At 40.9% G+C, this 12,837-nt stretch overlaps 1 protein-coding gene across 4 annotated transcripts in view; it reads right to left on the bottom strand.

The window, feature by feature from the left end:
* The window catches only part of LOC119160961 (serine/threonine-protein kinase Nek7), a 95,142-nt gene that overhangs the window by 49,294 nt on the left and 33,011 nt on the right, over positions 1 to 12,837 (bottom strand). For all 4 annotated transcript variants that reach the window (XM_075880240.1, XM_075880241.1, XM_075880242.1 and 1 more), the window contains exons 3-4: positions 11,325 to 11,435; positions 3,540 to 3,648 (exon numbers count right to left, since the gene is read on the bottom strand). In XM_075880240.1, the coding sequence (XP_075736355.1) occupies positions 3,540 to 3,648; positions 11,325 to 11,435 (220 nt within the window). The remainder of the gene's footprint in view (positions 1 to 3,539; positions 3,649 to 11,324; positions 11,436 to 12,837) is intronic.

Here is a 12,837-nt window from a genome sequence, read left to right as displayed (position 1 = left end):
TACTACAGCAGTGCGTCGGCCAGTTTCGGTTTCATACTTCGTCTGGTTCCCACTTGTGCCCACAAAACTGATAGCTTTCCGGTTTAGAATCGTTTAAAAAGTGACTGATTTGCTACTCTCTCGTTCATTGCTCCCCAGTACATGATTATGCCTGTTTCCGTGCAGGCACTGACTGACACAAATGATGCCACTTCGGTTCCATTTCCTGTTTTGTGAACTCACCAAACCCGCATCTGCCTTGTTGGCAATAAGACGAAAGATTATTATAGGTTTCAAACTAGTTTTCACTTTCTAGACATGCTCACAACACATCTTTCTTCAGTGCACTCCTTCTCGCAGTTTGCTTTTGCTGTGGAACTGTGTGCCAGTTTCTCTGCCGCAGGCTAGTCTAGCAGTGAATCCTTTGAATCGCCGTTTAACTGCCACATCAGAATCTGATTCAGTAAATGTCACCCCGTCATACAAGGAGTTACGAGCTAAGACTCAAATGTTGATGAGGGAGAGACACCTAAAGTGCATGCGGCGAGACTATGCTGACTGGATTAGAAGTGGCTTTTCTGCCCCCATGTTCCAGTCATGACACTTCGTGTACTTATTTTTGTACGTCTGTGAACTACACGACGTACACGTTAATATCAATGCACAATACTCCAACGGTTGTAAAGGCTTCTTTTACAATTTATCTTGCTGTTATTCACAAGCAAACCATGTGCATGTAACACAAACGATATTTTCGTCACTTCACAGTCACCCAAAAAAGTTTGACAATTTAAAAAAAACAGGTTTGCCTACACAACTTAACTGAGCAAGAGAAAAAACACATTTTGGGGGTGCATTTCATGAAAAAATCGACCCACAAAGGGTTCAGTCTGCTGGGGAAAGGCCCTTACGATGAATGAATTAAATGAAGAATACCGCGAGTGGCACATGCATCTATGGGCAAACTGCATCTATGGGCAAATGGACATAACAAAGGCAATCAGGAAGCGGATTTGGACTTTCACTACAGCACATTTCTGACTATCTTCAAGCTGTGGCCATGCACATGCTTCTGAACTGGCGAGCAAAATTCAACAGCCCATGGTGGCCATCATGGCTTGGATGCCTGCAATTTTACTTTGAGATTGCATCAAAGCATTCCCTTGGGCTAGCTCGTGCAAGTTGAACAAAGGCTACGAAATTTTTCGCTGCATTAGCACTACTGAGGAGACACGTAAGGAGGCACTAAAAAATTCATCCAGAACAGGTGGGCACAAACTATCCACTGTTAATCTTTCATGACACACCACCTGACACTGCCTCAAAAAAGAAGGAAAGAGATCAAGAGAAACTGTCAAAGTGTGAACATAAAAATATGACACCTCAAACTAGAGCAGAGGAACTGCTGTCAAGAATGGTGCGCATGGTAATGTTGCGCAGCACTTCTTAACTCGCTCGTTTTTACCACGGTCGAAACACGCCGTTTAAGAGTTATATTTAAACTTTGCTTAGCGACAAAGTTGGAGTGCTTACGCATGCTCCAAATTTTTCCAAAGCGCCCACCTGTTTTGGTTCTGTTTTTCTGTTCCTCCATAGGTGTATCATCCATAGCACCAATGCAGTGCAAAATTGTGCAACCTTAGTTTTACTTTGAGACTGATGGCGTCATGGATACAACCCCTAAAAGTGTGAACCTGCTAAGGCTGTGAGAGTAGCACACTTACAAAAGTTTGTACCCATGTCCAGCCAAGCACTCCAGCTGAGGTTCACTATGGCAACATTGTACTGCACTACAAATGCACTAAAACCCAGAACCTTCAGAAGCATACAGCCAAAAACATGAAGACGAAACAGTGAGTGCCAGTGTAGCTGCTCTCAAGGACCTTACCACTGACTATGATATCAGGATGCTGATCTTGATAACTTCAGCAAATGAGTGGGAGTGAAGACTGGCTATATTGCCAGTAAATACCACTACGCTTCCCTTCGATGCTATGCTGCAGGACTTATTTGTGTGCAGACTGCATAACAGAGGCCTACAATAATGCCTACTCGCAGAGACAGGTCTTACCTTTTCCAAAGCATAAAACACTGCTGTACAAGTGCAGAGCACTAGTCATCAGTATAGGGATAAGTTGGCAGAATGAGCCTGTACATCAAACCACTCAGCAGGTCTCCAGCTCCAGTACTATGGCAAATTCAAGCAAAAAGACACCGCAATGTTGGGAATGTGATGACAAGCAAAATCCACAAGGATATTGGTTGCAGACAGCATGTAATTTTTGCTGAAAATGTGAACATGCTGAAAGACAAATGCGTGGCACTAGCTTGCTGTACAGCAAGACGCACAGGGGTTGTCAAGCGTTCCCAGGCCACTAGCCCATGTAATCCTAGGACAGTATGGCCTGGGAACTTTCGACCACCCTTGTACACTGTCGTTCTTTATGAAAGGGAACACGTGATCACATAACCTGCTATCTACAAAGGCTGCCTACAATATCTTGCAGCACTTGTCCAGCTGCCATAACTCATTTTGTTTGCCAATAGACGACGCCAAAAGCCAAAATATTATATTTTGCTGTTGGTTGATGATCGTCTCGTAGGCAGCCGCCGCAGAGCGCAGGCCACGGGCTCATGTGCTCCTTTTCATATACGATGACAGTGTACATTTCAAAAAAACATTTCCTGCTCTTTGCTTCTGATTACTTGCAAGGCAGTGCAACATTCTGCGATAGTTTTGTGAGCACCAACACCAGAGAACGCCCTATCTTCCTAGCACCTCAACGTAAACACCAAGCAGCATGTTTCATCATGCACTTGCTTTTTTACCCGCAATGCAGCATCAACATCACACTCTTCTTGTGCCCTCCCAGCACACCAGCACTTTCGGCAGCTCTGAACAATGGCAATGGAAGTAAACAGATCTTGTTAATAGCATGTGTTTTTTGTGTACTACACGTACTTTCCCCCAACATAACATTAAATTCAATTTCATCACTATCATTTTCATGCAATCAATGAATAAGATAAAGAGGTGACAAGTGAATGCTGATTAGTGGACACTAAACACTATATAATGCTTCACATCAACTTATTCCACTCGTGAGAGCAATTCGCATAATTTTGCTTACCTAAATGTAGACTCTGCTGTCTGTGACAACTTCGCAAATCCAGAAACATCTTAAAGCACTTAAACATTAATGAAAAAACTTAATACGATCACCAACGAGGACCTAATGTGTTGTTTAAATAACTTAAGTGTTACGAGTTACGGCGCATCTGAAAACAGCTCGGTAAAGAGTGTGATTTCAAATAATGGCCATTAGTCCAGGGAAGCAGTTTCAGCCATGCAACACACATACTGCGTGTGTTCACTTAAAGTACCGTAAGTCCTTGCTGCTGAAAGGAAAATGAGATGCCATATACAACCTTCTTTGCCTTTGCAACGAGACTGATACTAACATCGATTGCACTGCATTTCCCTGACAGCAGGAGTTGATGCTCACACATTCAACTACAACACAGCCCACAGTGTAAAAGAAAACGTGCAGTTGTGATACCTCTGTGCATTATCCTCTTCAAGTGCATGTGCTTGAGGGCAGCACACACCTGTGAAAAGTACTTCCAGATGGTTAGCTCAGGAATCAGCTTACCATGCTGCCTGAAACACTGAAGTCAGTGCAGCACACCATAAGTGAAAATGTTGTTACTAAGCAAACATGGTGCTTTTTCAAAAAACCCAAAATCATTAACAGGGAATGTCTCAGAAAATTGGGATGGATTTTCTACTGTAAACAATACCACACATTAATAGTTTTACTAAGTGAGCCAATAATTCAACACACTCACTGAGAAGCTTCACAGCAAGGTCACCTAAAAAGAAATCAAAGGGCCAGTCACAAGGCTCCAACTATTTTGGCTACACTCCAAAAGAATCAGAATAATTTGCAGAGTAGACTGTGGCAACCATGTTTTCCTAATATTACAGTGCCACACAGAGCCTTCTTTTCCAAAAATGATTTTTACGCTCCTTTCCTGTGCCTGAGCAATCCTCTTTTCACGTGCAGTGACACAAAGTGGCCAATCAGTGACTTGACGCAGTAAGAAGCTCGACGATTGGTATAAACCAGTCACGAAGACGGGCTACGTCTTCCCCTCTCTGTGAGAGAGAAGAGAGGCGTGGTCGTGCACAAATTTGAAAGCAGCTGAAACCGATGTTCTGACCCTTGTAACTTCCTTAATATAGCACATATTTGCAAAACTCTTGCAACAGCATGTTCACAAAGCGAAAGTGCACATATTTCTGTCTATAACAATTTTTGAACCTCGGGGTTGTGTCAGTTCATTTTTTATAGTGCTTTACGATCCCGGTCTGAACCTTTTCATGCTTCCATCGAGACAGTCTCAAATACTGCTTTCTTGCAGCACGGAACGGGAATGAAGGGGGAGAAAAAAAGAGTTCTGAATTTATACACAAACATACATCACAAGGTGTGCTACCCTGTATAACATAATGGTCTCAGTATTAGGTTGGACAGCATATAGTTGGAGGCCTGCGAATAGTGAATTTTAGAACTCAATCAAATGTGAATTGAGTAGTAATGACATGGAATTAATACAAATACATCGAATGCTTTTCGAATAGTAAGACAATCGTTGTCAACGTAGCCCCAGACTACTATGGTAACAATATTTCAAACAGCCCAAAAATTTCATGTTTTATTTTAAACAAATATTCACAAGCTTTGACAAAGAAAGAGATACCACAGTTATTTAAACTAAGACAAGTTAGACACAGCCGCAAATAGTGCCTTCGAAGTATTTTGCAGCTGCGGGATCGAATACAGCAGTGACTACAGTATTCATGGTGTTACTTTGTGACCATTTGCTACAAAAAACTGAAACATAAATATTCAGCAAGTTCCAAGAATTTCCATTATTATGACAGTCTTGGTACTGCATTGATATCATGTCATGTTGTTGATTAATGACACAATCGCTTTGGCTATACGTGAGTTTTAATTAAAGGTGCCTTTATCTTGTCGTCAATAGTCCCCTAAGATGCGTCTCATGAACCTGAACAATTCTGTGATGAAAATAAGAAAAGTTATTCTGGCTGCTTCAACATTTTGTTCATTCAAGCATTTTTATTGTAACTGATTATTCAAAAGATATTATAAAAATATTCCATGTTTCCAACATGCACTATTCAACTGGAGTACCAAATGAAATAGAACAATATTTGATTCGTTATTCAAAATTTTCTAACATTTGCACACCCCTACATATAGTGCATATCTACTGTCAATATTGTCTATGGGTACAAAAAGAAAAATTTTGACAGGCATTGCCATATGATATGCACACTCCAAAAGTGTCGACAGCAATAGCAATGCTATGTCTTAAGGCAGCTCTTATAAAGTCCTGCGGACACACATTACATGTACAGTCAAACCCCGCTACAACGAAACTGATGGGGCACGAAAAAAACTTCGTTGAAGCGAAAATTTCGTAGCGAAATTTAAAAAAAATATAGCTGATCTGAACTAGCAAAACAAAGGAACGTTTATTTTCAAAATTCAAAAAAAGTCCGCTGCTTCCTATTCTTTCCCAGCAGCGTCACGACGTAATTCTCACCCATGCATAGCGAATACATGGTGAAAAGCACGTTGAAACAACACCTAAAACCGCCTTTGTGAACGAACCAAACAGTTGCATTAACCCGTTAACACCAGCAGCTGTCCGCCGTCAAAAGTATCTGACAACGCCGAGATGAAGGCGGAATATTGTGGAGCGGCGACTTTTGATTATTCTATGCCATTCTTATCATCCATTAATCACGGCTAGCTGATTTTGTTGATAATGCGGACAAACAGGCACTCTGATTAGTTATCACACTGGCCAAGCGCGAACATAATGATAAGCATAGGAATAGGAAAAGGCATCGTTCCACGGTTGCTCCCAGCAGCTGCGTGAAGGAAACCATGAACTCAGCGACTGAGCTTCAGCTCTGGATCGTCTGCAGCTTAGAAGTAAGCCAGTGGCAAAAGCAGGGCAGTCTCATTGCCATTGCTATCGAGCAATGACGGCGCCCATGCTTGCTGAACAGCGGCGGTATAGTGGCATTTTCTGGTGGTGCCACTGCGTGTTTTAGACTTTGTTGACGCATTATCAGGCTCTGAAAATGCATCAAAACGTTAAAGATTGGGTTTACTGAATAGAAATAAGTATGTGAGCCTGGAATTGCATCATAAAATTTTGTTGAAACAGGACGATCGAAGAAAAAGTCTTCGTTGTGGCAACAATATTTATACAGTGACCCCTACGGACTACCGACAGGGAATCGTGAATTTTTCGTAGTAGCGGAAATTTCGTTGAAGCGGCATTCGTTGCAGCGGAGTTCAACTGTACCTTTCGATCAGCAATTAAAATGGCTAGATTCTCTATGCAATCACTCTAGTGTTCCACCAAAAAAATCAAAAGCAGCATTTAGACCATAAAGTTCCAAGGCATTTCAGACAATTATAAACCCAGAAGTGAAGAGCACAGCAGTATGTAGACGTGTACTTCAAAAGAAAGCACTATGAAGGTTATTCTTGGTTTGACCAACAAATAGCATGCTCTTCTGTTTATGACAAGAAACATTAAAAGCAGTCTACTCCACCAGCAGTATCTGTGAAGCACCAATCAAATGATAAGGTGTACAAGAATGAATGATTTGCAAAGAGTGCAAAACTAGATGACATACGAAGAACTGTGTAAGAGGAAGAGAGTGAGCTGGGAGGGTAAAAAAAAATTGGGACGCATTTACCTGCACACTGCAATGTACTACATAAGTGTGAGTGACGAGTTGTCAAGGTCAAAATTATTAAATGGCCTTTCAAAACCGCGTGCAAACTGCCAGGAATATACCATATTCCGATAAGAGACGTACACTGCTTGTGTCAGCAAAATGGCTGCAATATCCTAGTTATGCCTTTCCCATTGATCTGCCTTGTGGCACTTTTATGTGTTACATCGGTGAACAGAGTGATGCTTCACCTGAGATAAGCTAGCAGGGAGTGAGAGACAAATATGGCAAAGAATAAAGCAGAAGGCATTGCTGAAAAATTGCAGCCTAGTCCCATGGTAGTTCTGATGTTACTTCTTAAATGAGAGGAAAATGTGCGCTTGAAAATGGTCGTTTGCATGACGATAGTTATCGCGCGAGAACAGAATGATGAAACAGACACAAGAAGGACACGAAGGACACGAGCGCTCATGTCCTTGTGTCTGTGTCATCGTTCTGTTCTCAAGCTATAACTATCATCATGTCATACCGACTAGCTCAAGCTGCCACACTTCTAGGTTCTTTGCAGTACTATACAAGAAATGCTAAGAGTACCACCATGTATGAGGCTTTGCGTCAGACATGCTCACAGCATAAGATCAGTTTATATACAACTGCGACAGCTATCCGCTTTCAGAAAGGCCAGCTTGGTTTCCTATAATGTAGCAATCATGCATGAGTCCAGGTCGAGGAAGCAAGGCACCTGAATATCCAGGAGGGATGCCCAGGGGGGTTACTTGCTCCTAAACATTTATTTATGTGCACTGTGCGAATTCATGAAGACCCTTTTCCCCAGCTGCTACAGTTGCCAACCTGCACACATTTAACTTTAGAATATGTAGGTTCCTTTTGTATTCAGCCAAAGATGACATGGGGGTGCATTATTATTGTCTCCTTTTGCTTCAGAAAATCAGTTACGTCAGGGCCAACACAAAAAAAAAACGGCATGCTTGACCCCAATATTTCTTGTTTAAAAAAGAAACATTGTTGGAGTTATCGTTGAGATACGAATAAGGTTATTATTACTCTTATTACTATAGCTAATTTATGAATAGGTTATTTTTACGCTCTTGATGCCATTTGTCTCTTTTATGTTTTTCTGTAATCATTGCCTGTGAATAAGCAATAGTAATAAGTATTGTTCTGAATACTGGCAAAACTGTATTCGAATTGTCATCATGAAACTACACTGCTCCAGTCGACTTTATCGACCTTGTCACATAAGTTTCTGCAGACTTTGAAAGGCTTGTTTTTATGTTTTGCTTGTGGATGTACATAAATGAAGTATGGCTATTATTATTACTGATCATAAAAATCCATGCTGTTAATCATCCTCAATCTCCATGTCAATGCCAGGCTGCCCCTTCTCTGGCATGCTTCTCTGCACTACGCAACAGCCTACCTAGCGGTGGCACATGTCGTGGTTCAAATGAAGGCGAAAATTCTAGATTCACATGCTGCAGCATCTCTTTTACGTACGTTAGTTCGAGAGAGCGGAGTATGAATTTTTCCCCGTCACTGCACAAGCAAAGTGTGCTTCTACAGACTGTTTAAAGAAACGACTGTTCTGGCATTAGCTGGACAAACTGCATCACAAGAAAGCTAGCCTTACAATCACGGAATGAGTTTATTATATTCCTCTTCAATCACTTTATGCCACCTGTGTAATAGATTAGTCTGTGGTGTCTGAGTAGAAGTGTTACTTGCTTTCATTAGCCATTTTCCGACAGCCCTCCAACTTCTAAACAATTTTTAAGAGCATCGATTAGTACAATGATTAATGCATTGAATAGCCCTTCTGTCTGAGCATTATCTGCTAGGCTATTTTATTCTGCACTACAGAGCCCCTCATGTTTATTAGTACAACCCCTTAGTGTAATTACAGCATGTCCAAAGAACGCATATGAGTTAATAATGCATAAGAAACACAGAATAAGAAACACGGAACAAGAAACAAGAAATTCAGACAAGACAAATGTTAATTTAATTGAGAAGCACCAACTTGCTTAGCTTGCCATTTTAATACTCAAATGAGCCACAGGAGACGATGGTCAGTGTGAGTATAAGGGAAGTATCCCGTGCTTGCTCAAAAGCATGTGCGTGCTCATTTGGAAGCTCATCAGCAACGGGGGCCTTGTTAAGCTGTCAGATGCTCAGACAGAAGGCCACTCTACATGTACGCATCTAAACTAGCTATGCCTTGTCATTGTGCTAGCTTACACTACCTTGAGATTAATAAAAAAGTGGAGAGCTATAAAAGCTTGTTCTGCTGAAAACACTTAGAGTTAGCAATGCCTGCTATCAACGGGGGACATGTTCTCCTTGCTCATGACAGGTGAAATAGGTACTGTCGATACAATGACAAGAGAGAGAGAACAAGACAAGACATGTCAACAGTCCAGCTGGCTGCTCTGTACTGTGGGATTGGGTAAAACAAAAAGATGGGACAAAGCAAAACCACCTCCTGTAGCATTATTAGCAGGTTATTTAACAAAGTCAAAATGCTAACAAAGTCAAGATAAAATAATATGATATTTCAGTACCCATCTGTATCCCTTGTTCACAATCTTAATGGTTAGGTGCTTAGGCTTATTACCTGAAGATTTACCTGAACATAAGGCATTTACCTGAACAGACAGTATCTCATCGAACTCTTGACTATACTTCCCTTAGCAGTATGTGGAATAGCAACAAAATTTTCAGCAAACAATGTGCTTAAAGCAGTACCTGTTGCCTTCTTTGCACTGTTGCGTTGCGTTAAGTACTGCATGTGCAGGCATTCAAACAAGCTGGGCATTCACAAAGTGCTGCTTTTAGAAGGTACTGACACAAATTTTCGAAGCTGCGTTTATTCTGTCATATAAATCGCCTGAGTACAAAGATCACTATGAGCAAGTGTGAAGGCTCAGGAAATGCTGATAAAATACTTCATTTTATTATTGAAGTCAATTTTCGCACAGCGCACGTACTGACATTGACACTAGTGTGACATCAGACTACAGTATCTATCCTTGTGGCTTTATGCACCAGTATGGCTAGTTGTGATAGTGTCATGTACCAAAACATAATATGGTCGCTCGGCCGTTACCAATGGAGCCATGAAGCAGAGTGGCCGCGGGAACTCGTGCGATATCTCGTGTCACGATGTCAGGGTTCAGTAGGAAGAGAAACTAGCCTTTAAAACTGGAGCTGTGCGAATAGCGAAATTTCGGGTGCGAAACGAATTCGTATATTAAAGTTCGAGTACGAATCCAATCAAGTATTTTTTGAGTACTTCGAAGTGAAATTACATGAAAAAAAAGTTGCAGATGACCCCTAAGCACATTCTTAGGAGATGAAACTCGGAAGTGTTCCTTTTGGTTAGATTGGTGAATTGCTAGACGGATGGTGTTCCCTAGTTGTTTTATCAAGGATGAGGCAATGCAGAGGCCAAATTGTATTTATTTACATGATTTGGTTCAACTGATGGTATGTCACAACACTTCACACATGAATGAAAAAGACGATATTTCCTTTACCTCTTTCCTCCTTCAACTTCTGTGGAAAGCCCAACTTATTCGGCAGACAAGGGCACGCTCGCTTTGAGTTCGGAGAGAGAGAGAAATAACATTTATTTATATATTCGGTGTATAGGAAGTCCTTGACCTCGCAGGGCGTGGATGTTCCCTATCTTAAGATTACGGCTATTAGAGTTCGATAATCTCAGAGCCTACACCTCGAGGATGTTGTGCTCCGACTAGACGACAGTTACTCGGGTGCCTCCGCGCACGTTAGACGGGTCGTCGGCTCTTTTTCTCGGTTGCTTCGCCAAAACCTCCTCAAGCCGCTGGACGGCCTTTCTTCGAATTTGGAGTACTTAATCTGCCTCATAGACATCAACATATAAGAAAAGCTGTAATTTCAAGTGCTAGAAATCTTCGGCGTCTCATTTTTTGAACATTCTGACCAAATTTCGGGTCTAGAACAGCATTAACAGAACCCCTTCTCATCTCCATGTTGGAGCCAGAGTTTTCTTGAGCCAATACATTTGCGACCGTAATAAAGTTTGAAAGGCAGCTTCGCGCATTGCGAGGCTGTGAAGTGGTGAAGCACAAAAAAAACCGGAAGGGACACATTACTAATCGGACATTGACCGCATTTGTTTTCGGGAAGTTTGAACACTCTGAATTAGTACAATTTCAATGCAAATTGAATTTAATAGCGACCACTACTAAAAAATATTCAAAGATTCTAATAATCGCACCCTCCTACATAAAACATGCTGTAATTATTTTTCATGGCGACTCACACTTACTAGTACACTATCTAGGCTCTTAAGGACACGATATTTGATTCAATGCGAAAAAAAAGACAACATAAAATTTTTGTGCCAGCACCCCTTCATGCTCTCATCTTTCTACTTTCACTTTTACTTTGAGAAGCAGGCATGGCTTAAAACACCAAGTGTACAATACAAGAGACAACGATTTGTTTATACTCGCCCTTTCACACGTAGGAAATGTGCAATGAAACTTGCCTTTATAAAGCGTGCCAAGTCCCCACCACCTGCCAGCTCAAGAACAATGAATAGTTCACCATCCTCAAAAAATGAGCTCAAATATTTTATGATTTGTGGATGGTCGAGCCTCTGCAAAAAGGAAGAAGAAAATAATTAGGAAACAACAGGTGCACATGGGAAAGAAATGTTTTGGTTTATGCCACCTTGAAATGTGAAAAAACTTTGTTAAATGAAATACATGTTTCATCATAATTATCTATACCATTCCTAGAAGAGCCAGACCTTAGGCACCAGCTAATACTGTAAAAAAAGGAATTCGCAGGGCAGTAACCAGTATATTGTTCATATTCAACTGTGCCAACCTGGTCCAACTGCCCATTATTCACAACAACACATCACTTTTCATCCTGATGACAATTTGTCGCAAACAGTCATCTGATAAAAAATTAAAAAGGAAAAAAATGTTAAAAATTTTTATACCGTTTTTTTTTTTGTTAATGCAATATTTCACAGATGTTTCATTTTATTCACTCCACATTAAAGTTTCACATGAGCAAGGAGTAGTCACATATTTGCAGCTTACATAGCATAGCAAGAAGCAATCATGAAGAATATAGACAGTGAGGTTTGTAGCGTCAAATATGACAATTTGCAAAGTAAAAATATTTTTAGAACAAAATATTACCCCTTAATGCAGTACCGATAGAATTTGTTTCTTCACATCCAGGAAGCATTTACAACTACAATGAGAAAATTATGAAAATCAACGGCACGCCTCTGACACCCGATTCCATTACACATATGAGGAAATCATGCAAGCATGGTGAACTACTATCATCGCTGTTATTATAATAATAAAGGTAACCATGTTGCAAGAATCTTATGCTGAGTAGCCTAGTAAGACAGTAATAAGATTCACTGCATTGCATTATTTCCCAAACGGAAGCTTGCCTCAATCGTCATTGTGACAGCTTAAATAACATGCACTCATAGATGCAGGTTCTTTCACAAATGTCATTATTTGTAGTGAACATTTGCACGACTGGGAGCACTAGGTATATACAATTTTTCAAGTTAAAGCCCTCGTTCACATAAGCTCAATTTTCACGCAGAGCCGGCACTTCACAGTCGGTTCAGTCCAACAAGATTGTTGCAAGCACTGCTTCCCAATTTCAGTCACAATAAACCCGGTGTGCATGTTGATGCTATAAAACTTTTTTCTCTCCCAGCGCTCACAAATGGCTGGACGCCTCAATACAGTTGCACACCTCTAGCTCATGAAGCAAAAACAAAACAAAGATGAACAAACCTTTGCACATAATGAAATAAAACTTTATGTAAAAACAGAAACAGTCATATAGCACACCTGGAGCAGATGTCCACATGGTGAAAGAGAAATATATATATATATTGCGATGATACAGACACGGATGTTCAAGCCTTTACCCAACGAGCTGAAGAGACACGGCAGCTAGCGCACATGCGAATTGCCCGACGTTATAACCTGTGACACCGATACGTCACTTATCAA

Source organism: Rhipicephalus microplus, chromosome X (assembly GCF_043290135.1).
Source record: "Rhipicephalus microplus isolate Deutch F79 chromosome X, USDA_Rmic, whole genome shotgun sequence".
Lineage (NCBI taxonomy): Eukaryota > Metazoa > Arthropoda > Arachnida > Ixodida > Ixodidae > Rhipicephalus > Rhipicephalus microplus.
This window is presented reverse-complemented; position numbering and strand designations above follow the sequence as displayed.